General features: G+C 36.8%; 1 protein-coding gene across 50 annotated transcripts in view; it reads right to left on the minus strand.

The window, feature by feature from the left end:
• PPFIA2 (PTPRF interacting protein alpha 2) overlaps positions 1-27,562 on the minus strand; it is a 495,741-nt gene that overhangs the window by 13,243 nt on the left and 454,936 nt on the right. For 31 of the 50 annotated variants that reach the window (XM_072724475.1, XM_072724472.1, XM_072724463.1 and 28 more), the window contains 6 exons: positions 18,491-18,572; positions 14,520-14,720; positions 9,736-9,798; positions 8,185-8,214; positions 6,423-6,616; positions 2,134-2,231 (listed from right to left, as the gene is read on the minus strand). In XM_072724475.1, the coding sequence (XP_072580576.1) occupies positions 2,134-2,231; positions 6,423-6,616; positions 8,185-8,214; positions 9,736-9,798; positions 14,520-14,720; positions 18,491-18,572 (668 nt within the window). The remainder of the gene's footprint in view (positions 1-2,133; positions 2,232-6,422; positions 6,617-8,184; positions 8,215-9,735; positions 9,799-14,519; positions 14,721-18,490; positions 18,573-27,562) is intronic. The other 19 variants (XM_072724476.1, XM_072724479.1, XM_072724473.1 and 16 more) reach the window with 2 other exon arrangements.

Raw genomic sequence — 27,562 nt, forward strand, 5'->3', positions numbered from 1 at the left:
CAACATACCTTTTTTTTCATCTTGTAAATCAGATCCCTTTCTATAAATCTGTTTTCAAGCAAAATTTATTGCCTGACTTTAAAGCTCCATAAGGATCCTCTTGACCTCAACAGTAAATGGCTAGATATCAGTGTTGACTGTTTCCTAGCAACAAATTAAATGTTTAGTACATCCTTGATGTTCACACAGTCCCCTCACTTCAGAAAGCTGTTTATTAAGGTCAAGGTTAATTAACACTTCAGATAGTAACAGAGACCCCTCATCAGCATCAAGAATTATTCCTGCAAATGTCATCGGATCAGTTACAGGAAATAGGGGCTATTTATGACCTCACTCAGTCACCTATCATCTGGAGCTGTCTGTGTATAATCATAGTGAATCACAACAGTTTTTCTCAGGGCTATGCTCCAACCAGCAACTGCCAAATACTAATATAATATCTGGTATAAGGCCAAATGGGTCATTTCTCCTTCTCTTTTACATCTACCTTATATATGAAGCATTCCATGTGGTGAGACCAAGCATAATAAAATCTAATTGGAAAAAATACTTCAGAAAGAAAACTAGAAAGTGGTATCCCATGGGTAAAATCAATTTGCATGCTAAAACATCTTTTGTTCCGTCAAGCACAGACTCCTTTCTAGGGTCTTTCTTTGATCAATTAGTTCCCAAATTTCAATTCAACTGAATGACAATGTACTGAAAACAACATGCAATTTCCTGGGGCCCCAAAGTAAAGTGAAATCAAACAACTCAATTTTGATAATGGAAAAACACTTTCTTGCTCCTAAGTAATGAGTCAAATGAACTGTTACAAGAAATCTATTGTGTGACGATCTTCTTTCCAATGAACCATATATGGAAAAATATATTAACCAATAGCCTTCACATGCATTCAAGTCCATTCTACTAGAACTAATGTGCTGTCCCCAAACTGCCAAAGATAAAAGTAATTTCTGACATTGTTTATCACAAATGAGAATGATAGAACTTTAAGATAATCCTAAAGAATAAAACAGCACTAAACTTGAATAGGAAGGGAAGGGTAATGTAAAATGCCGTACATACTATTTTCATATCTAAAGTGAGCCCCAAAGAAGTGAAGATGAAAACAGAGACTCATGCCTAACTGTGAACAATTAATGTACAAACACCTATTGAATTTGATGAAATGCTTCCACATATCAACTCCTGGGTAACAGTAAATGGAAACATTGCTTGTATCCAAAAGCTTCCACAAAAAAATGTGGTTCTAATGAGAATTTTTTCCTTAAAAAAATATAAATGGACATAAGTGGACTGATGACTTTTACTGAAAAAGACCCATAGATAGTTATACCTAACAATTAAATTTTCTGTCAACAACAATAATAAAAGCAAAGTGGTGTCTATTAAGTATATGATCTACCACGTTCTTTTAAACAATTCTTTCCCCTGTGTATTAAGGTACTTCTCAACATTTAGAGGCTTAATTATTAAATAACCATACTTTTCTAATCCGTAAGAGTGTCTTCTCTTATTCAAATCAAACATTTTTGGACACACAATAGTTGTCCAATTAGCAATGCCTCTAAATCATTTCTTTGACTTAATAATTAGAGCTGAAATTATTAATGGATTAATCTCACTTATTGCGGTGAAATCTCTATGTAACTTCTATGTAAAATCTCTATATAATTTCTATAACTATACTACAAAAATAAAATTTGTAAACACTGAAATAAAATTCAAATGATATAAATTAAAGTGAACTGCTACAAATAAGTTGATACCATGTTTCTCTGAATCATAGAGGAGACTGTTCTATTAAAAGTTTAACAAAAATATCTACATGGAGGCATCTTTAGGACAAACAGAATGTATAATTAATAGGTTCAGAGGAATAAATCTCAATTTTTAAAAAATCAAGATTATGTCCTAGATGGGATATTCACCTTACAAAGTGATGATATCCTTTTAATGTTTTAATCATGAAAGCAATGGAAGAGAAACAAATGACACTATTCTAAATAGTGGCATAAATAGTTATGCTACCTAGTGACCATTGTAACACACAGAGCATTTGGGGTTCATAAAAGTGAAAGCTAAAAACCCAGAACAAAAGGTATTTGATATGAAAGAAAGACATATTACCTTTTATTTCATGTTGGCTTGCTTCTCGTCTTCTTTCTAGTTCTTTTCTGTCATAATTCAACCTCTTTAAGCACATAATTCCATATTGTAAACTTGTTCTGTCATTTTTTTAAATAAGAAGAAAAGACATTGTATTTACTCAGCAGATAATGAATGTTCTTTTATTAAGCATAGTCAATACTATGCACCACTTCTTAGAGCAAAGAAATAATAAATTACATTTGTAATTAAATCTTTTAGTGCTGGTGGGAAATAAACTACAGTTCTTTGAAGCACACAATGTTTCTAAAGGGTAAAAATATTAATTTCAAAATAAGAAAACCACAGTCTTGAAAATAAACATGGGTTATGTTGTTCACCCATATGTCTTTGTCTTCCATCAGGCTATTTTGACATTATTTGCAGACAGATGAACATTTTACTCATTTGGAAAAAAATAAAATAAAGTCACTGTTATGATGAAAGGAAGGAATTTATTTTTAAAAAAATGAATGCTTTCTTCTGAAGCTGATGAGATAAATAATATAAAAACATTAATAAGTTAAAACAAGATAGAGAACCGCATTATCAACATGAAGAGCCACCACCCCTCAGTGATACAGAGTATGTGAAAGAAATCAGCAGATACAAAATTCTGAGTAAAAGGATATTGTGGAAGAGTAGAAAACTGATTGATCCTTAAAGGTCAAGTAGCAGGAAAAGGGTTGTTAAAGAAAAGGTAGCACCATGAACATAGGGTTGCCAATGAAACTTTAAATGTGTGGTGATAGTGAGACATACTATACAGAGTTGGAAATCCACGCCAGGAAGGAGGAATAGGATTACATATGGAGAATGGGGTAACATTCAGGAAAGCTTGCATTCAGTGTAAGCTTGGAATACATCCAGGCTTTAGAGAACTATTTGGATGGTTTTCACAGGGAAAAGAATTGATCATAAGAAGTTTTGATGTAAGAAGACTAACCTGGCAGCAAAATCGGAGATAGGGAGACTAGGTGAAGCTAGGGTTAGGGGTTATCAATGAAGGAGTCAATGCTGCAAAAATAAAGGGCACAAATGAACAATAGAAAGAAAATCCAGAAACCAGAGATGTTCAGAGGGAAGAAACAAGAAGACCCGGTAATATTAGACAGAAAGGATGTGAAAGAGTATAATAGGAAAAAAAGAATTTCTAGGCTTCAAGAGTAAAGAGCATTGTCATTCGTGATTTCTTGTTTAGAAACACATGCAAGTTTAGACATACACACTGGCCCGGTGACACCCAAGAACTGAATGCATTTCTAAGCTTTGCCTTTTAGTAAGAACAATGCTGAGTTAACATATTTCAGAATCAGAGGAAATCGGAAAACAAATCCAAGTTCATAGGCTGAATTATATTCCCTCAAATTCAAATATTGAAGCCTTGACCCTCAGTATTTCAGAATATGACTATATTTGAAGATAGTGTTTTTTTTTAAAGATAACTAAATTAAAAAAAATAAAAATAAATGAAAGATAGCTAAATTAAAATATAGCCCTTAGGGTGGGTATTATTCCAGTCTCACTGGTCGGTATCCTCATGAGAAGAGGAAATTTGGGGGGTGTCTGGCGGACTCAGAGGAGTGTGTGACCCTTGATCTCGGGGGTTGAGTTTGAGACCCATGTTCAGTGTAAAAATTACTTAAATAATTTTTTTTTAAAAGAAAGAGAAGAGGAGATTTGGACATTCAGAGAAACGGGGAAAGCACACACGCAGAAGAAAGATGACATAAGGACACAATAAGAAGGCAGCCATCTGCAAGCCAAGAAGAAACCGATCATGCTGACACCTTGATTGTGGACTTCTAGCCTCCAGAACCGTGAGAAAATCAATTTTTGTTGTTGAAGCCATCCAATCTGTGGTATTTTGCTATGGCACTTTGGCAAACTAATTGAGTGGAAAAACCAGATAATACTGATGTAATAATAGTCATAGACATTAGGCAGCTGGAGGCTCAACCAATGGCTTCTGCCAAGTTTTATAGGTCATATGAAATCGTACTGTAAGGAGGATATATATTACATTACATCGCCGTCTGTCAGATGGAAAACTGGGTCATAAAGACAGTGGGATGCACTCTGCAAGTCAGTACTACCTGCTTTAAGTCAGAACCAAGAAGAGCATAAAGATGAAGCTTGTGTATTTCCCAGAACCCAAAGCACCCCCTGTTTCAGGAATTCTTATTAAAAAACAAAAAAACAAAACAAAACTGAGTCATTATAATAATCATTTTTACCATAACTAAAAGTATACATATGAATAATATATAAACATAAGTATATATAAAGCAATTAAAACTCAGTTTAGTGAAGAATGGGAAACAGGCACAAATATGTCATCTAAGATTCTAATATTCGAATATCTAATACAACCACACAAGATTTGAGTTCAGGGACAGGGAACTCACTAACAATCTGTATACTATAGGGCAACTGAGAGTCATACAAAGCCGTTCCTTATATTGAACAGAAATCCTTCACCCTACTATCTGCATTTATCTGAACCAGAAAAGCACATGTTCAACAGAGCAAATATTATTCTTCCGTCATGTAATAATATCAAACGATAGGAAAATATCTTAAGTCTACCCTTATCCAAGCTAAATGTCTTTAATTTATTCAACTTTTCAGGGTGCCTGGGTAGCTCAGTTAGTTGGGCATCTGACTCTTGGTTTCAGCTAGGGTCTTAGGGTCATGGGATCGAGCCCCACATCCTGCTCCATGCTGGGAGTCAAGCCTGCTTAAGATTCTCTCTCTCCCTTTCCCTGGGTCCCTCTTCCCAGCTTGCACAGGTGCTTACTTTCTCTCTCAAAATAAATAAAATAAATTTTTAAAATTAATTCAAGTTTTCCACCAGGCTCTTACTATTTTATTAATAACAATTTAATGACCATAAATTAACACAGTTTCTTATTGTCACCTCAGCATATAGCAGAGCTTCTATTGTACCTGCCACTAACCACAATCTGAATATGGCCTGTGAGGCCATTAATCAAAACTGAGATTTTTGTGCCAAGTATAAATCATACCGTTTTCACTTAATCTAGATTAGTTTTAAATCATAGATTCCCCATCCAGCATTTTAATAGTTTTTAAAGACTGTATCATCTTTACTTCTACTAAATTTAATCCAACAGTGTCATCAACTGTATTAAGATTCAAAACATTTCCATAAGTTTAATCGAAGATTTCCAATTATTGTGTCTTCATCATAACTTTTGTCATCAACATATCTGATTTTTTATACCATTTTCATTTCACTAGTTAATCAAGTGTTGGACAGGATGTGAACAAATAGAGTTTTGCAAGCCAAAACCATCTAGATTTATATTTATTATCATCATAATAAACTATATATAAAACCATAAAACAGACTGTTAACTATAGAGAACAAACTGAGGGTTGCTGGAGGTAGGGGAAGTGAGCAGGGGAGTGGGGTAAATGAGTGATAGGTATGAAGGAAGGTACTTGCTGTGATGAGCACTGGGTGTTGTATATAAGTGGCGAATCACTAAATTCTCCTGAATGTTAACTAAGTAGAATTTAAATAAAAACTCGAAACAAACAAACAAAAAAGAATCATAATCCAACTGACCATTTCTCACATAACCTAGGAAGATATCAGTGTGACATTTATGACATAGTATTACAACAAGCTTCTGTACCCCCTAGATGGTAAACAACTTGAAAAAAAGAGGTTGCATTTTATTCTTGTGTCCTTATAGCTGCTTCAAAATCCATTCAGTACTTTTTTCTGAAAATTAATGCATGAATAAGCTAAAATACTAAAAGATTTATATGGAAACAAAGGCATTTTCTTTGGAGAAGAATTCCTTCTCACATTTTTTTCTAGTATCTACGTTATACAATTTGTAACCACTTTTAGAGTAACTTTTTAGAGAGTAACTGTAGAGACTTGAAACTGACCTAATTTTATTTTTAATAAATAATATCCTAACATAAAAACATACACAGATATAAATCACAAACATGGAATTTCCCAAAGATACAGAAAAATAAAAAGATTTACACTGCATGAGAATTATATACATGTGTAGTTCTGGAAACTCTGAGCTCGTAATGTGTAACAGCTCTACGCTAAATAGGCCCTGCAATTTGCTGCATGAAAATATTTGCCAAGTGTATGTCCACAGATGTTTCCAATAGCACAATTCTCTATTTCCTAGGCATCTCTTTTTGTTCTAGTAATATACACATTATTTATTGTTTCATTTTAATTACTGTTAGAAAAAAAAAAACCAAAAACCTACCGATGGAAACTATCCACCATTTTTAAATGGACACGGAGATCTTTTTTTGTTAAGTGATCTAACATTCTTGCATCTACCAAGCATTCCATAAAATAACTTCTGTATTGAGGTAACCCCAGGCTGGGAAGCCATTCATTTCCAATCCACTCGTGGTTCATATCTCCGTAAGCCAGAGTCTGTAGAAAAACCGGACACTAGAATTGTTTTATAGCAGTCAAGTTTCTTAGCCAACAAGATGAGATGGTAATAGAAGTATATTGCATATTATTATAACTAACATTTAATTACTCTGCTATATGGGGAAAAAAGCAGAAATAACATTTGCCCTTTAAGTATTTAATTTGACAAAATGGAACTCTGGGTACATGTACCATGGTATCTGCTTATAGAAAGTGATCGTGTTCACTTTGTATTCTTGGAAGAAATCACATCCTACACAAATATGCATTTTAATTTAAAATGGAATTAATGGCCTAATATAAATGCTGAGCTTAAAGATCTTTTGTATAGGTAAGTTTATTTAATCTAATTGATTTTTATCTGTCAGCTAATACTCCACCATTTCCTTCTCTTCTTTCTCTTCTCTTCTACCACTACCCTCCCTATGGTATAATGGCAAAGCTCAGTGTGAAAAATAGAAACCTTAGTAAACAGAGGAAGGAGCTACAATGCTAGAGAGACAGAATGCTGTAGTCTGTGTGGACACTATTGTTATCTACTGAAGCACGCAGCCGGTGGTCCATAGAGGTCACTGGAAAGACTCAGTCTCTTTTAGAAATCAGTCAGTATAGACTCTGTATCTAGGAAGCAGGGTATGATCAACAGCAAAGACAAATAATCTAGTTATTTAATATAACAATGTGAATGAACTCATCCCACCACACATTGTTCATCTAGCCAAAATGAAAATCATCAACCCTCACCTCTAGACTAATTTTTAAAAAGGACTATTACTATCTACTAGTTTTACAGTATCTTTTATTCAGTTCTTTATGATACAACAAATTCACAATTGTAATTATAACTTGTATTTCTAATGAAAGTCTTAGGTGCTCCCTTTCTTCCATGTGTTCTTAAAAATGATGCAGTTCTTGCCAAAATCAAAACCAAATACCACTCTAACTTACTGAATGGTTAAATATAGGTCCTAGTAATGTCTACCAAAATTTTCTTATAGTCAAAGGTTTGAATCACATGCGCAATTGCACGCATTAATTTTTTCAGGCTTATGTTGTGTGGAAATGTAGAAACATGTGCATGTACTTGCAAATGCACATGGTTGTTCAAAGTACAGATACTTGTCTCATATCGCCATCTCAGTTCATGGAAGTGACTTCTGACCTGCACTCCCAATGTGGACACATGTCCTTTGTCCCCAGCCTGCCCACACTTCCCATTATACTTTAGAGTATATGTTTCATAAGGTTATTTTTTTAACACCTCCTATTATAGCCAACTTGAATGACTCCTGATTATATATATTCAGGGGTGATTTCAGAGCAATTTAAGTTACACTTCATTCTTTTATAAAAGAAAGAAAATTCCCCTTTCAAAAGAGGCCAGATATGAAATGATATTCATTTTCATTGCAAAATATCATTGATTTAAAAAGACATAGTATTAAACATAACAAATTCAAATATACATATTAGCTGAATCCTAAGCAAAGTAGATTTATAATATTATGATATACTACAGTTTCTTACTTTATATCCTCAGAGCGTACTCAATAATACTGTCTTAGAGTATATGAATTTCCTACCTGGGCCCAGCTTCCTTCCTCAGATTCTTTCTGTGTTAGCAGCAGGGAATGATTAATAAAGCAGATAAACATAAATTAATCTCAAATGAAGACAGTAAAATTATTCTAGCAGAAGCAAAATTGTTTGTTATTGAAAATGTTAATTATGACATAAGTAGATAAACACATGGATCCTTATTCAACCCACAGTAATCAATTTAGCAGTTTAAGGTCAATCACATAATTTCTAGTTAATTCCGACTAAACATACACACATATGACAAATGGGCTTTTTATGATACATTGGATCTGGTCATTTCAAACTTTTTTTAATTCTTAAAAGTATGTGGTTTTTCAAATGTAATGAACTACAATAAAAATTTCTGATTATGTATATACAAATATACAGTACATATAAACGTATACATATATACACACATATTTATATATGATAAATAAGTGTAACATAAAGTAAATTGATGAAGTACAAAAAGTAACTGTTTGCCTCTACTAACAAAGCTTTGTGATAATCAAATAGATTTTTAGCAATGGGCAACAACAAACAAAAGTAAACAAGAATAAAAGCAAAGCCAAAACACTGAACTAGAAATATAATTAGAAAATGACTGGCATTTTTATCTTTCATGAACTATGTAGTCAATTTTTCACATCTAGAAAAAACCAAAAGGACATTAAATTAGAAGAAACTGCTAAGAATAAAATGTCTGACCTACCCAATTTGGTTACTTTACATGAAAAATGACTATATATAATTGGTTTAAAAGCTGACAATTATAATCACAGTCACTAAAAATTTCTTTCAGAGTCACTAAAAATTTATTTAAGCCTGTGCTTTGAATATCAAATGAATAGCTATTTGGGGTGGGGGAGGGGGGTTGAGTTTTAAGTTCTGTACTGGTAAAGTATAAGAAACTAAATGATTATATTACAATGAGTGTTTGGGGTGCCTGGGTGGCTCAGTCAGTTAGGCATCCTCTTGATCTCAGCTCAGGTCATTGATCTCAGGGTGGTGAGACTGAGGAGGCCCTCTTCGGGCTCCACGGTCAGCAGGGAGTCTGCTTGGGATTCTCTCTATCTCCCTTTCCCCCTCCCTCTGTCCCTTCACTTTCTAGCTCTCTCTCTTGACTAAACAAATAAATTGTAAAAAAAAAAAGAAGAAGAAGAAAAAAGGTGTGTTCAAACTGAACTTTTCTATTACAAGTTTAATTGGGTTTGATAACATGTATTATCTGTGAATATGCCCAATATGGAGTGATATCTGCTACTAAAAATTTCCAACGTTGCAGAATGATAAATGATGAATATAATTAAAATTCTTGATTATTATAAGCATGTTACAAACTCTTGCGATACTAACCATGTTATAACCACCTAGCACTGCTTCATTAGAAGCGTCCAAGTAAAATAAAACCTTAACGAAAAAAGTTAGTTTTCATGCATATCACGATGTAAACATACCCATTACTCAGATCTGTCATAAATAAAATAGGTTTTCATCCAAATAGCAGCAAAATAATTTTTCTTCACGTTCAACAAAGCCGTAAGACTAACCGTTTTTGCTGGAGCTGCAAGATTTTCCATTTCTTCATGGGTCACCCAAACGTTGCCTGAAGGCTAGTGAGGAGGCCCAGGGGAGGAAGTAGGATCCACCAGAGGGAAGCAGTGGTAAAGAAGAAAGGCAGCAGTACTGTAAGTTAACAGCACCACAGCAACACGACAGTACTCTTGCCTCTACAGCATGCACAGGAGAGACAGCATTGCTGGTTTGCTCAGAGCTCCCTTTTTCTTCTACTTAAAAAAATTAAATAGAAAGAGGCATGCTGTGAAGCTCATGTGGGATAGATTTTAAATGATGCTCCTGTGATTACTAATCAGGACAAAGGCTAAATCAAGATTTGCATTTCAAAGGTATGTAGCTATCGGATCCATTTTTTTGTAATCATGAAGAACTGATTAGGTTTGATCTGTAGAGGTAGGTATTTATTGTTCTTCAGAAAACAAAGGCATGGGTACTTTGTTGTGCAATTACCAATATTTCATTCACAAAGTTTTGATTCTTCAATGTCCTTGAAAAGAGAAAATTGGTGGTCAGTACAAAGCTGAAAGCACTATCACACCCTGTCTGGAAACCACTATCAGTTTTTCCCAAATGATTTCTTCCTTTTATAATTCCACAAGTGTGTTGTTTTGCTATATTCTTATAGAGGAGAAAGAAGTAAAATGTTATTTTTAATTTAATAAAGGGCATTTTTTCAACCTTACTAAATACTATCAGAAAGTAGAAAACCTAGGCTTCCCAATTTCTTGGCAAGGCCCTACACCATTACAGAGACCGTGATGTAAGAGGGACATTTTCCTTTTAGCAGGCACTACTCTTTTATGAAATCTCATTTGCTTTCTAAATAAGATAACCCATGATATTTGTTCTATACACTGAATAATGCACAATTTCTAAACTTAAGTCCAGTTAGTAATGTCCAGATCAGGCATATTGTGGATGATAATGGCCACTGGGAACCACTTCCTATTAAATTCCACCATTTCACTGGGAAATCCTTATGTACATTGCAAAGTGGTCCAGGTACATCCATCCTATTGCCACAATGGAATTTATATCCTATGCATTGCTTATTATTTGTTTTGGAAGCAGTCTAGAATCAGAAATAGCAAAACTGATGTCCCAACATTAGCCTCCACCGTGATTCTCTCTGGCCTTTTCTACCAACACATAGTAGTACCATTTTAATTTGCCTTCTGTTATAAATTGTGTAATTTAGTATAATTTGAAAAATAACTACATATAAACTAAACTGATGAATAGAATCCAATATAAGAGAAATCTTATTTATCAGAGAATTATAAGTAGTGAGGAATAAGTAATGAGGAATATATATATTCTCATATACATATGGTTGAGTAACAAAGAGGAGTTCAGTAGTGCCCCACACTGGGCATAGAGCTTACTTAAAAAAAAAAAAAAAAAACCAGAGGATAGGCATCATATATGTAAAATTTATATGTGTAAAATTCTCATTTTCCTACCATTTTGGAATTTAGAGTATATCTGAATTTTTCCCTGTAAGATAAAACTATGTACACCTATAAATTGTGTTTCACATACTGGAGTCTCCCATGTTAAGAGCCCTTCCCCTCTACTCCCAGCTTTTGGGAGTGAGGATCAACGTAAACAGAGGCATATGAATGTATGAATCGTTAAATCACTTCAAATAAATTGCTCTTATTAACTTTGTAAAGAGTGCACTAGGGGATCCCTGGGTGGCGCAGCGGTTTGGCGCCTGCCTTTGGCCCAGGGCACGATCCTGGAGACCCGGGATCGAATCCCACATCAGGCTCCCGGTGCATGGAGCCTGCTTCTCCCTCCGCCTGTATCTCTGCCTCTCTCTCTCTCTCTCTCTGTGACTATCATAAAAAAAAAAAAAAAAAAAAATTAAAAAAAAAAAAAGAGTGCACTATACCCAGAAGAACCTAACACTCATGTGTCACACGCCCTTTACACTGGGTGACCACAGTGCTTTGCCTGAGTGGCTGCACTGCTTGTTCAAAGTGAGCTGCAGTGAAGGTTACTTGAAATTCAGTTAAGCTGGTCTCATTCTTACAATGATTTCTGTAGCTTCTATGTTAACTGTGAATCCAAATAGTTAAGATCTTCCCTCCTTCTATAAGAAACAATCTGTTTATGCAACAATGTGACTATGTGTGTAACCACTATGGTATTGTGAATACAATGAAAATCCTTAAATAAACAAAATGCCCAAAATTAGGGATTTGGTTAAATATATTATGGTATTTCCATGAAGGAGTTACTCAGCAATTAAACATGATATGACAATTGTATATTTAATAAAATGAGGAAAATGTTCATGCTATGTGACTGTCTCAAAAGAAAAATATATGATATGAAATAATTCACCTTTATAAAAAGATAAGGAAAATAGACTGAAAAGGTCTCTTATCCAAAAGTTAATACTGAACAAAAGTAATAATTTTTAGTCCTTAATTAATAACATACTACCTGTCTTTGAGCCGTTAATTTCTCTTTGAAGCCTTATTCCACTACAAAGGGTTTTTCCCTTCTTTGGAATTCCACAGCTCTTTGCTTCTGCCTAACACTGAGGAATTAAACTAGATCATCTACTAAACCTAGTGGTGAGCAAGTCCTACTGCTCCTACCCTGGTTGTCCTCTCTGAAGTCAGGGCCATACGTATCTTCTGGCTTGGCAGAGTGACTTGTACAATCACCATTCTTAGGATGAATGTTTACTGACTACTCTCTACAATTTGCCTGGCACTGAATTAAGGCCTGGGGATCATGGGAAACTGGTAATATCCTTGCTCAGCTTAGTGGAAGATAAATTAAGAGAAAATTAGAAGATAGTTTTTATAAGTATACACAATGGTAACACAGGAAGGGAAGCAAACTAGATTTTGGCTTTTTCAAGGAAAAACATTCAAGAATCATTCGATGAAGGAGGAGTTGGGGAAGGAAGGTGACCCTGGAGTCAGAAGAATGTTCCAGGAGGAGTGAAGAGAAATTGCAAAAGCTCATAATCACCCGCAAGCAAGAAGGTTTAGCAAACTGAAAGTAGTTAGTTCTGTGTTTCTGGGATCCTGACGTGGGGGGGTGGGGGGGAGATAAAGCCTTTGTGGTGGTGAACTGAGGCTAGTGTCCTGAGCTCTCTTCACATCTGACTCTTTTCTTTCTTTCTTTCTTTCTTTCTTTCTTTCTTTCTTTCTTTCTTTCTTTCTTTCTTTCTTTCTTTCTTTCTTTCTTTCTTTCTTTCTTTCTTTCTTTCTTTCTTTCTTTCTTTCTTTCTTCTCTTTCTTTCTTTCCTCTTTATTTATTTATTTTTTCTGAATCTTCTTTAAACAACTGAGTATGCAGTTACTTTTAATAGTTTGTGACTTAAATTTCTTAAGTTCACATAGACAGTTTTAGAAAAATAGTGCTTCGTTATTCTACTTTCCATTAAGAAACGGACTCAGATGCTAAAGAAAAATAATAAAGCATATTCTACTTTTCATCTTGAAATTAGGACTTCAGACGTTCCAATTTTGCATTTTCCATAATTGTGTGTACATTGACTCTTAGGAAAAGAGTGTTGATATAAGCCAGCTGTGATGCTTCTCTTTCCTTTGGAAATTAAACTCTATCAGATCTGAATTCGGTTTATAATACCTGTTTTAGTGGCCTACTCAGCTTTTATGTCAAACATATTCTGTATTATTCTTTTGCCCAAGTGATACTTCAGCTATAGTCTACAACATGATAGACATTTAAAAATAATGTCATACATAAGAGTTTGTTAAATTATATCTTTTTCTACACCTTATTTAGAAAGAAGTTAAAATGGAATTATCCAAGCATGACAAACAAAACCTTTTTAAATAATTTGATATGGTATGTCTGGCATTAGAATCCAGTATACTGGGAAGAAGTGTAAAAATAGAAACGATACACATTACGCCAATTCCTGCAGACTGTTGAAGACCCAGGAGAAAAGGTTATTCTCCAGTTTAATTTTGTGTCTGAAAACTGCAATAAAGCAATACCACTTTTCTTTTACCCACAACTCAAATTTGCCTTATTCCTCCACATTTTGTTATTCTGCATAAGACATCGAACCAGAGAAATTGAGTTGACATCCAAAATCATATCCCTTACCAGAAGAAGATGGAACTCAGGGATGGACTAAAGAAAGAGTGACTATTATCTGGAGTTGTTCTTAGTATATGAGTTGGTCCTCTGGCATGCATTTTTTAAAAGACATTTTGTTTCTTCCTAGCATTAGGACAGGGATAAAATTACGAGAAGTATAGGGACTTACAAATGAGAAGCAAATGGATTTTGAAGGAAGGTCTTCCACTATGTATTTATAAAATACCAAATATCTGCCTACTTTCATAATTATGAAAACTGCATAAGAAGTAGTGAATTCAGCACTGATCTTCAGAAAGCACTACTACCCCCAGCACATTTCCTTTTATTTTATTTTTGTTTTGTTTTGCTCTGAAAGGGAACATCCTTAAGCGTTAACGTGGGGTCACTCTGCATGGGGGGAAAAACCTGGACTTGAGTTAGAGACTAGCTCAAAAGTCTGTCTTGGTCGCAGCCTTCCAGTTGGATGGGCATCACGGCTCCTCACTTGCAAACCTATTAAAAGTGGCAGCGAGGTTAATGAAGAGCCAGCTAAATCTCTTCAGAATAATTCACACTGACATTGAAATGTGTGCTGCCACTGTCTCGCTCTGTGGACTTAACGGAGGCTACTAGTTGCCCAGCCAGGGGGAGAGGGAAGGAGCACAAGCTGACTCACAGTTCGGGACGTCGGGGGAGCTGAAGGACTCGTCAGGGAAACCATCTCCTGGATGGCTAGTCGCAGCTTTAGGCGGTGCAGGGGATTGCTGATTCCGATTTCTCTCTGGATCTCAGTGTCTGATAAAGCAGACATGATGGCACCACTTTTCACGTTGGCCCGACAGGCTGCTACATACCAAGCAGGCATTCCCAGCCAGAGCTGTTGGGCGGGGGAGAAGCAAACACATACACAGGTCATACTGATGGGGAACGTGTTCACGTCTCATAAGTGCTAGGCACTAGTCTAAGTAGCTTACCCTTATGGACTCTTGTAGTGACCAGGCCCCCCAAAAAAGATAGATGCTATTATTATTTTCCCGAGATGACACACAGGCATAAAGGCCTTAAGCGACTTATTAAAACATGTCAGAAAAAAAAAAAAGGAAGTCAGCTAGGCCACAATGGAAATAAAAATCTGCAATCGAGTCTCTAGGGTGTGCAATTTACCAACTAATTTATATTATTAGGTTAACCATGATAGCTGCGTATCACCAAATCCACCTCTGCCCCCGTGGATTTAAGGACAAGAAGACCAGCCACAAGCTGAGTTTGGTAAAGGCTCATTTGACTTTGTTTAATGCGTGAATTCAGCTTATAAATCTTTGGGATTCTGAGTACAACGCAGTTCTGTCGCAGAGACAGCTCTATGGTCTCCAGCCGTGTGATTTTGGTCAAAGCCTGTAGTGTAGTTAAGGCCCATTTCTCACATACCTACCGATAGCATGTGATGGTTGTGTGAACTTAAGCTGATGTTCTGCGTGAACAAAGTTTTGGAGGATAGAATGAAGTGCTAAAGGAAAAGACTAAAGTTATAAACATTTGGAAAACCTGAGGCAAAGAGAGTAAGAAAATGAAAACTGCATTAGATGGAAATTAGAAATTCCAATTTTTCAACTCTGCTATGATGCTGTTGAAAAACCACCGAATCAGCAGTCCAACGAGCACAGCCCGGTGTCCGCACACATCTTCAGCACTGGGGGAATGCCGACTCACACGGATTGGGTTGCAGCGTTTGAATCACACACGTTTGAAAAAAGGAATATTGTCTCCATTCTCTCTGCACCCCCATCATTAGCTATGAGTAAGAAGCAGGGCCCATGCAAGTGAGTGGTTTAAATCTTGGTCTTTAAATGTCCAAAATATTGATTTTTGGGGACTATCTTGTTGATATGAACAGACTGAACAAAAGGAGAGAGAGAACATGAGTGAGAGCAGTGACAGTAAGAAAAGAAGAAAAGCTATAAATTAGCAAAAATCAGTACCATGAGCTCTGGACTAGAAGGTTGGGCTCTAATTGCTTCAGTGTCACTGGTGAGTCCTGTAACTTCTCTAAACCTTGGCCTTAGTGTCTACATTTGTAAGACAAAGAGATTCAGCTTTATTAGTTCTAGAGCTTTGCAGCAGGCAGCTTCTAAACTGGGTCCCAGGGATTTCCTCCTCCTGACAGAGCTGCCTTGCCTTTGTGTAATCCTCTGCCCTTGAGTTGGCGCTGAAACCAGTGACTAATGAACAGACTATTGGGAAAGTGATGAGATGCCACTTTCCAGATTATGTAACAAAAAGAGGGTAGCTTCATTCCTGGTGGTCCTCTGTCCCTCCCTCCTCTCAGTGTTCTGGCTCTGGGGGGAATTCAGCTGCCATGTTGTGTGCAGCCTTGTGGAGATGCCCACTTGGCAAGGAATGGATGTTCCTGGCCGGTCACTGGCAAGGAACTGGATCATTGCTGTGAAAACAAGAGTCAGGTTGGAAGTGGATTCTCCCCATATCAGGCCTTGAGATGCCTGTCAATCCGGCTGACCCCTTGGTTGTAGCCTTGGGAGATACTTTCATCAGGGACCCAAGCTAAGTCACGTCCAGATTCCTGGCCCATTGGAGCCATGAGGAAAATAATTGCTAAATTTGGGGATAGTCTGTTAACATGGTAATAGACAACTAATCTAGATATCCTTTTATTTAAAAAATTCAATTGTACGAGGAGGCTACTTGTCTCTATAGGAAGACAAACGAACAAAACTGGAAGCCAAATCTTTGAGTCAGTATGGCCTGGGCTGTGACTGGAGATGAAAGACAGGAAGAAGGGATCTAAGAACAGCCATGACTGAATAGTTCATACTATCTTCCAGCAGGCGAGGCACAAGGAATTGACTTTACCTCGTTGGGCACCATTAGATATGATGGAAGACGGGACTTGACTTCTTAGTTTATAAACTCAAATTGTTCAAAATAAGTAAACATCTAAATATACCTTCAAAGGACATTAATGATTTTTCACTCCCTCTTTTTAAAGATATTTAGATTTCTATACTGAATAATATTACCCAAATGCTTGCCAATACACTGTGACCAGTATCATCCCGAAGTAGACTTTCAAAAAGGTTTTGGTGTTGATAAGTGGTGTGTGAAGCCTCAGACTTAACTTTTGCACATCATTCTTAAATAAGGCTGTGCACACGAGGGGGTGTGAAAGGAGGTTAAAGTTAAGAGCTCTCATTCATCGGATCACCCGGCTCATTCATCTTGTTTATTCTATTTTATAATTTGAGTCACTTTAGGAGGCATATTATGAGCAATTTCTGTGTGCTCAGGATAGGTCTAATTAGCACAAAACTTCACTGCCTGTCATTTCCTAGCTCCTTAATGTCGGTAAATCTTATATATATATATATATATATATATATATATATATATATATATATATATATATATGGGTTTGTTCATCACTTGCCAAAATAGCAGCTAGTCTCGGTCAAACTGCAGCTCATTTTACTGGAGTGACACTGAACAAAAAACTGTTATCAATTTTGAGGTGTGCTTTCTTAAGCATTTTGAATTATAATTGATTTTTTAAAGTATAGTAATTTTAAAAGCACGCCTGGAAGAAGCAGCTCTGATCACTGATATGCTAAAAATTCCCTGACTGATATGAGAGAATAAAATAAAGCAAGACACAGGCTTCTTTCACTCAGTCCAAGAAAAAAATGCCAAGTATGTTTTTACATCTATTGATAGAAGACTACTTTTTAAACTAAAATGGGTTTTAATTTTTCCTCATTAATTTGTTAGGTCTGAATATGATAGGATAAAGGAAGTAAGTGATCTTATACTCTCTAGTCACTTAGAAAAACCCATTTTCTTCTTTGCTCTGACATTGGCATACCCTGGCAGCTGCTAGCAGCCCACATTAGAGAACTGAATGGAATAGGCAGTGAACACTACTGATAAGTAGTATGAAGGGGTCTTTTATGGCCAAATATGTGCTCCCTTCACTGTCCCAGCCCGCTTCTGCTGCCCTCTACCCTGCTCGGGTGTTGTTTTTATTTTTCCCGGTCCCCGTGATCTGTAGAAAATGCTGAATGTAGTTCCTGTTTCAATATAACATTCACTTTAGACCCAGAAGAGAGCAAGGGGATATGCATTCTCCTGCTTTATGCCAGCCGTCTAAACCTAGCTGGCCTCTAGGCTTTAGAGAATTAGGTTCAGGAATTAATGTACAAGCAAAGGAATGGTTCTCTATGCATTCAGGTGACAGTGAGATCTTGGATAACACAGCAGGATGGAACACAGAGGTGGCTCTTCTCTGTAACCTGCCGATGAAGAAGAACCCTGGAATGATGGACTGGGTCAGAGGTTTTCTTGCAACAACGGATATGTGGTTAAATAACTGTCTTCTCTTTCTCTAGACATGAAGATGGTGAAATTCAGAGAAGGTTTTTTATCCTACTAGGTGTTTCCTTCCACCCCAATCACAAGAATGTATCATATTAAGACCACAACAATGGCCACAGCCCCCTGGAAAAGCAAATATTCCCTTTATAAGCTACTCCAGGCTATTGGAAAACTGTGACTTCAGAAACCCATCCTTACCCGTATCTAGAAAAACTGTCAAACTGGAGTGATTAATTTAAGAACTTTCTGGTTTAATTTTCTTACCTCCAGCCACGCAACCACAGTGGGCCCATCCCACTGAGCAAAAGGTAATCCCTTCCTCCGAGCTTCTTCTAGAAGTTCATGCCTGAAGTACACAGCAAAGATTATTAGTTAGGTAGCATGGAAAAAGACAGTGGTGATTATTTGTAATGACAATAGTTTCTTTTTAAAAAAATAATACTTTACAAGCTTTTCTGAGGTAATACAGAATAACAAAATCCTTTCCTCCTTTTAGTAATACATAGAAATCACTCATTGGTTTTATGAGTGAAACACCAACATCTAAAAATAATTTCTCCCAACATTTATTCACAAAATTCAAATGTTAAATGTTAATGGACTAAGAAGTTGAATTATATTATCAGCAAATATCTTATCTCTTTAACAAGAAAATGGCCCCATATAGATATTCAAGCATACATTATGGGATCTGAATTAAATGAGGCTTCATCCATCTGCCTTGCTCACTTCTCCTTACTATTGCAATGGAGGAGAAAATGTCTGTATATAGAGGTAGTAGATAAATTTGGTTAGTTTAGCCCCATTCAAGAGATGTGCTTCATCTTAGTATGCTCCCCAGGTCCAGGTAGCTACATGAAGAGGTGTTTTTTTTTTTTTCCCCATCTAGACTATGAAATTACCTCTCATTCAAAGAGAACTTGGAAGGAAATTAACTCCTATCACTAGAAAGCAATGTAAGGTGTGAAATTCAATAGCACATTCATTTTCATCTATAATCATCCCCGTTTTTAATGAAAGTGAAACACCTCAATGACAACAAATGTTTGATCCTGATAGCAGAATGTTGTAAAAAGCCATGGCAACTGCATTATTAATCACTGTCTCTGCTACTGAGCTTTATAACTGACATCCATTTATAAAACCAATTTTTGTTGTTCATTGTTGAGATAGCAAATATGTGTTTTCACCTAAACTCAAGCTGATATATACCTGAGCAGGACGATATTGGAAAATATATTCTCTTTTCCTTAGTGTGCTCTGATCTTACACATAGATGATACCTGCTCTTTTGAATGTGTGTCTTTCATTGCTTAGGAATCTATCAATAATATCATATATGAACTCCAAAATGAAGCATTTGATTACTTCCTACCATCAAATAATCAATTACTTATTATAATATGTTAACATACAGTTGACCCTTGGACAACATGGGGGCAAGGGGCAGCAACCCCCTGCACAGGGATCTGCATTTAACTTTTGACTTTCTGAAAACTGAACTACTAATAGCCTCCTGCTGACTGGAAACCTTATGACTACATAAACAGCTGATTAACACATATTATGTATTTTATGCTGTATTATAATATAAGTATAGAGGAAATAAACTATTAAGAAGATCACAAGGAAGAGAAAATACATCATAAAACTGTAGTGTATTTATCCAAGAAAATTCTCATATAAGTGGGCCCGAGCAGTTTAAAACCCACAGTGTTCAATGGTCAACTGTATATAATTGAAAGTGCTTTTCAGTGAGAACTTCCCATATTTGCAGGGGATACTGCCAACAGAAATTCAGTGAGAAAAAGAAACAGAGGCAATACAAATACTGAAGTTATAGCAGCTGAAGAGACACATAGATCAACTGCTGTTTCAATTGAGGAAATTGCAAAGAAGGCATAGGTTAGTTCTACATGTAAGTTATTCAGCCCCTGTGACAGGGAACAGTGACACCAGTGCCCCGAATCCAAAGTGAAAACTAGAGGGGCTTCCTCACCTTGGATTGTGGTACCAGCCCCCACTCCTGTGGGCATCCCGACATTCCTTCACTGAAATACAGACTCAAGTAGCCTACTCTTACTGTTGCTGGATTGATAGAAAGGGATTGAAGGGTCAACCAACCGACCACTAGGTACTCATTGTAAGCACCTGTGGTGAGCTTAGACCTGTGCTCAATGTGAAAAACACAGGCATGGACCCAGTTGTTTTTAAGAAGATCCCTGGTTAGAGGGAAAAGCAAACACACGAGCTGTCCAAAAGCACAATGTATTACACAAATAGATGCTAAAACTCGGTGATGCACAATCCGAGTGTGAGGATTTTAGAAGATGGGTTAATAGCAATGGAAACAATTGGTGAAGGCATCATGGCAACCAAGCTGGCTTTGAAGGGCATGTGGGAAGGCGTTCCAAGCAGCATGAGCAGTAAGAGGGGGAAGGTCGGGGGAAGGACTCGGCATGGACTACACGCAAGCCAATGGCAGAGCCGGAAGCGTTATTCAGAGTTGTGAGGTTACAGCTAATAGGGGAAGCAGCACTTCCAGTTATGGAGCAGCCGAGTGGCAGTCAAGGGGAAGAAACCAACATACATTTGCAGCTGTTTTTTTGCTACATTTAGTAAAAAGGCAAGTCAATATGCACTCCACACCTGGGAAGCACATAGCATTGTCACAAGTGAATTATATGAGTTGTACAGAAGACATTTTATTTTATTTATTATTATTATTATTATTATTATTTTTTTTTACAAAAGCCATTTTAAAAGCAGAACACTTTTATTGTGAAACTTCTAATTCTCTAAAAATATTGCATCACACAAGCCAGAGTGAACCTGTTAAAACTTAAGTCCTATAATGTAACTTCGCTGCTCATCACCCTCCAATCACTCCTGGTCTCTCTGAGAAGAAAAGGCAAAGCAGCAGTTAGGACCCCCACCCCCACCCCGCCCCCGACCCTCTTCAGCTCTCTGATTCAGCTGCTACCTCGCACAGCGACACTGCCTCCATGCCTCCACTTCCCTGCAAGCAGCTCAGGCCTTGTTGTGCCTCAAGATCTTCGTGCCCACTCTTCTCTCTGTAAGGAATGCTTGGCCCTCTATCTCCGTATGGTCTACTCCCTCTCTGACTTCTACTATTTACTTACATGTCACCTTCTCTGTCTCCTTCCCTCCCTCCTTTAACCCCCACCAGACATTTTGACCCCTATTCCTTGATTTATTTCTCTCCATGGCACTTATCTTCTAACACAGAGTATCATTCATACCTCAGTCCATTATACCCCCCATCAAATATGAGCTCAAGAAGGACCAATGTTTTCACATATTCTGTTTAGAGATAATTAGAAGCATCTAGAACAAGGTCAGGCACAGACAAGGTGCTCAATAAACAGCTGTGAACGTTGAATATGTCTGTCAATGTTCACATTTAGGGGTTCCTTGTGTCAGCAAATTGAGCCCCATGATGTTTCTCTTTTTTGTAGTCCAAATATCTTTTTCTATTTTGGCTTACAAGGCCATTCAGGGTTTTAGGTTTCAAAACACAATAATAATAATAAAAAAAAGTCCTTAAGGTCTGTCTCCTTAAGACAATGTATTACAATGTATTACACAAATAGATGCTAAACAATGGAGCTGGTGTGTGGGGAATAACACCCATTCCAGCTGATCCCAAGTCTGATCTGGTTTGGGATCCCTGACAGGAGGCAATCCAGTGTGCTCAGATAGTTCTATTTTCTGTCAGAACAGAAATTTAATTGCACGATTGTGAATTCTTTGGGCAATCTCGCCCTTGGAAAAGTCAGTAAGAATATGCTAAGATAATAAGAAAAGGGAGGTGGAGTCCAACGGCTTCTGTCCTTTGGCTCCCAGCTGGCAGGGCTGGATCCCACATAAAGGCCTTGGGGGTGACACACTTGAAACTGAGAAAAACCTGCTAGAATGGGGTGGGAGGGGGGAGAAGCTGGGTTTTGCAGCAGGACTGCATGCTACATGACCTTAACTCCAGATGTGTTTTCTCTTAATCTGAGGGCAGAATCAAGGGTACAAAGAAATGCACTGAAATTCTCAAAGCAGTATCTCATTTAATTCTTCTCAATCTTAAAAACCTCTGCACCATACCAAAGGTATAAGAGACATTCATCCGGGTTTATGGCATGGAAAAGAAGCCATGTTTAAAAAAATGATATGGGCAAAATATAATAACTGGAAATTCCTGAGTTTAATACATGATGATTTTCTAAGGGATTTAAGCATTCATTGTATGGGGGCGTGTTTCTTCTCATGAGATACTGTGGGGTCACCGGCAGAGAAATAGTGACCTCAATTGCTTAGGAAATACCAAATAAATAACTCATTTGCTACAGGCAGGCATCTTGAATATCCTGGTGTTCTCTGTCCAACCCATCCATGTACGGAAAGGTATGTATCTTACCTGTACTCGGGTACAACCTTTTCAAATGTCAAGTGACAGTTCTTCCAAAGTAAAGCTGTGATCAACTTTCTTTAGGATAAGTTTGAGTCTGGAACTTGCTGTCTTTGTATTTAGACCTGAACAAATATTTTTTATTTTCTCTCTCTGTCTCTCTCTCTTTCTCTTTTTTTTTTGTCCAGAAAATCAAATATTCAATCATCTTTTCCCAAAGGATAACGTATATCTCACTATCATTATGGGTATGCAGTTTTGTTTTAAGATTTAGACTAGAATTTAGAGGATATCAGTAGCACTTCCTTTTAGAAAATCTATGTGGCTCGGGCTAGTCATCACCTGCGCCAAAACTAAAAGAAAAGCACTAATTGTAAAGGAAGGTCGTTTTGAATAAGAAAAACTTGTGAATTGTTGAGTATTTTCAAGAAACACATTATCATCCACAATAAAGAATGACGTTAGGGTTCCCCCAAAGTCTCTCTTGAGACAGGTGTCAGTGAGTTACTGGGACTGGAAAGTGATACCTTAGGAAGAAGGCCAACAGGTGGGGAACACTTCGGTGTGTGTGCTTTCATTTGCCAGCCCATATATAACCGCACAGAGGGGGCGCTGTGCAAGTTCTACAGGTCTGAGGACAGGAACAAGGTGTGGGTACCCTAGGAACAACCACACCCAAGGATTTCTGGATACACAATCAAGAGAGTCTAAAAAATGTGCATGAATCAAGGGCATTTGCCGGGCTTGTAGCTTCTAACTCTTAATCCACACTAATTTGCCTCAATGACTCCATCCAAATGGAAATGTCTGGCTTCTCCTTTTTTGGTTTTATGTCTCTCCTTGGCTATTGCAGTTTTGACCTAATTGGTGGGATATGCTCGCATATTTGTGAGCTATGTTTCCATCACACTAAACAATGTCCTCATGCCTCCCTGCCTTGTCTCCCCACTCACTTTGTCTTGATTTTCAAGACCAACAAAGATGCTTCTTGTCTGAAAATCATCCTTTCCTTGCCCCTGAGGCAAAATTTACTACTTATTTTTATAAGCACCCTAGTACACTAAGTATTCCTACCTAGGGTACCTTTAAGCTTTTAGTGACTCAATTGGTTTTATTCTTTGCTGAACATGAAACTCAGCCCACAGTAGGTCTATACAAAAATCAGATGACTGACTACCTAACAAATTTGGTTGATCCTGGGGCATGCAAAGTTCCCTGTACTCATGCCCTTACAGTAGGGAAACACAACTTATAAATCAACAAGTTCAATAAAGTGTTAAACTCTGAGAAATAAAGTTCATTAATTACTCAAAAAAGTCACAGACCACAGGGCCAGTAAAGCCTCCTTTCTCATATTCTTCTCAACATGGATTGTTCATTACTGTCAGTGAAAAGAGACTTTATTCTCAGACCACTTAGCCTACGGTGCTATTTTAGGATTGCCAATTTGTGATATGACTGTCTGAATAACATACAGCACCCCTTCCTCTGTCACTCAGGATGGCTGAGTCAGTCGCCTTCCATTTAATGCCTGCCAATTTCCCCTTCATGTTTTCTATTTCATCTTTCTTTCCTTTCTATTCTTGTTGCCACCATCCATCCCTCCCGCCCCAACCCTTTAATTGGTTCCTATCTCCAGTTCTCAAACCTTTCTAATACACTGACATAAAAAAAAAAAATCTGCCATGATACCAGACCAGGTAAACTTCTAAAGTCTGATTGCTTAGGCTTCATTCTTGGTGCCTCCTCTTAGCTGTGCATCCACAGACAAAGTCACTTTACCTCTTTCTGCCTCAGTTTCCTCATCTGTAAAATAAAGCTGGTAACAGTACCTCCCTCAGAGGGCTGCAATGAAAGTGACCTGAGAAAATACATGTAATGTGATGACACCAGTGCCTTCCACAAAGGAAGCAGCTAATGAGTGTGAGCCATTACTTTTGCAATAGCGCTGTCCTCTGAAAACCCTCCAATGGTTCCTTAAATGTCTAAAGTATAACCCTCAACCTGAACTACAAATTCTAAATAGGTTTAATTTTGATTTACTTTTCTAATCATCTTTACTTACTTTTAACCAGAACTGAGAACCTACTTTCACAAATAACTTGTGTAAAAAGTAATCCCATCACTGCAACTATCATTTTCCAGAGTGGATAAGTTCTTTCCCTTCTTCAACTATCAAAATCTTACTGTTTGCCTAAATAATGACTCTTCCTTTCATTTTGTGATAATCCCATTCCACAAGGACTCTTTATCCTTTAAAATCTGGAAACTTACAGTGTCAAACATCCCCCATAGAGATTGTTGATGAGCACCACATGCATGCATCTCATCTCTCACCCAAGACTCTAAAGTCCCAAAGATGACTCTTTGCTCTTCCACCACATCTTGCTTTTCTCCCCACACTCTAGACAAGAGTCTCTCTCGAACAGTTATTATATTGTGATCCATAAAACTCTCAATGTTGACAACCACCCGGGATCTTTGATCATATGGTGAATTCTAAGTGTTCTGTTTTTATTAACATCAAACTGTGCATTGCACCTTAAAGAGAAGAATTTTGTTTAGTAGTTACTTATATTGGTTGTTCAGAAAGAGAAAAAATGTACTCTAACATTAAATAAGATACTTTGCAAATTGACTGACCACCACCAAAGCTTATTCAAATTCTCATCATTTGTGGATCATGGAAGTGGACTCCCAGAGTCTCTCATTCTCTTGTTTGGTACCCCTCCTTCCAACCCTTTTTCCAACTCCCAATGAGACCCTCCTAAACACAATTTTTTTGTTAAGACTTGCTTACTTAAAAACCTCCCATTGTCCTGAAAGTAAAGGTCAACTATCTTAGCATTATGAGAAACACTCTTAGTAATCTGGCCCTGGCTCTCTCTCCAGGCTCTTGTTGCTCAACCAGTACCGAAACACTTGCCATTCTCCCAATATCTCATTCTATTTGACCTTCCATACTTTTGCTGTCTTTTTCTTCTAACTGAAACATCCTTCTTCACATCATAATCATGGCAAACTCATCCTTGTCCTTCAGACACAGCTAATGCTTTATCCTTCTTGGTAAGATTCCAAGACCTCTCCCAGGCAGAATTAAATTTCTCTTCTATACAAATATTTTAACTTGTGTATACTCCAGTTATTGCACTTCTCATATCTCTCATTTAAAATGTACTGTAATAGAGATTTATCTAATGTGCTCTCTTGTTTCACCTAAACCACTTCTATTCTTCAGAAATAGGATATCATGGTGTGAAAGAATAGAGGTTCTGGATGTAGACAAATTAGGGTTTGGATCCCATATAATAATAGCTAGCATGCATTTATCACAAAGTCTGTATGAAGCCCTATCCTAAGTGTATATGTATAGGTATAATTTCTTTAACATTTACAATGATAAGATATGTACCGATACTCATTGGGAGATGAAGACACTAAAGGGCAAAAGTCACTTGGAGCATAGAACCAGTGAGTGATGGAGCCAGAATCTGAGCCCCCAAAACTTGGCCACAGAGTTAACTTTCTTAATCCCCATATGATCTGTTAGCTAATTACCCTTTGAATTTTTCATAACTGAGAAAGGAGGATAAACTGATTGTAATAATTTTATTATGTTATAACAAGTAGCATCCACTTCATTTTTAGTATTAAATAAAATGATAGTCGCCCACGTCTCTTTCTTATATTTAGAAGTGGCACATCTTCATTTGGCCTCCTGGCTAAGATGTACAGTCTTTACCCCCTTACTATCATGCCTTTTAATCTTCAACACTATAAGAGAAAAAAGAAGCTGTTCCTTTTCTTTTCCTGTTCCTCCTTAATATCAGGCTCTGCACCTTTGTCAGAGGAAGGAGGCTGATCTTGTTTACCTAACTGGGATGGAAAATCTGAATTTCTTGTGACTTGTTTCAGTTCAACTGACTTTGTGTAATTGTAATACAAAGTAGTGCGCTGATTGAGAAATTCATCTCAAGGGCTTATTTATTTACTGTAGCACATGACAAGTAATCAGTTATTGATATAACCAGAAGAAATAAATATGTGGTTCAATAAGAACCAAAAATAAAATATAAGTCAAAATAATTTGAGAGTTGAATCTACTTCTTAACAGTGTAGGCTTGAGAATAACCTCCCTTACATAACGCTAGCAGTAAATCTACTTTCATTTCACACCATTATTAATTGTTACATTAAAATTCAGTAGTCAGGAGGGTAAAGTAGGAAATGATCTCCTCAAATTTCAAACAGATGATAGACTATAACTCTATCATTCAGAAATCTAGACTTGTCGATCAATTCTATGGAAATCAACATTACATATTTGAGGAACTGTTTGAAATTCTGGTCAGCAAATATGAACAAAATGTGGTGCCACCCACATTTTTTTCTAACATGTGCAAGCTGAAAATGTATATCTTAATTAACATAATTATTCTAAACAGAAATGTCAAAATCCCAATCAGCTGCTTCAGAACTTTGATTGCCTAAATATACATATTTAACTCCATAAATTAAGAGTTTCAAATTCAACATTAACAAGGTTGACTTGATTTTAAAAGCACAGCATACTGTGATTTTGTGTGTGTGCAAGGGTATGTGTGTTTGTATATCATAATATGGCACATTTTCACATGAAGTGCATATAAAAGTCCATTACGCATCTAAGTAGTGTTTTATTTAGATTCCAAGAACACATGCTAGGTTGTTTGGAGTTGAAATAGTTTGACTACATTAAAACTGAAGCTTATTCATATTGAAGCCTTTTTTCTTCAAGCTGCTCTGAAATGGAGGGCATAGTCTCAGAAATTTACTTTATTTGTGAATTTGAATTGGGATTTACATAATTTCTTTCCTCACTTTATTTTGAATTTAATCAGTTTCAAAACCATTAAAAAGATATAAACGCACGCACA

The sequence above is a fragment of the Vulpes vulpes genome, chromosome 10 (assembly GCF_048418805.1).
Source record: "Vulpes vulpes isolate BD-2025 chromosome 10, VulVul3, whole genome shotgun sequence".
Lineage (NCBI taxonomy): Eukaryota > Metazoa > Chordata > Mammalia > Carnivora > Canidae > Vulpes > Vulpes vulpes.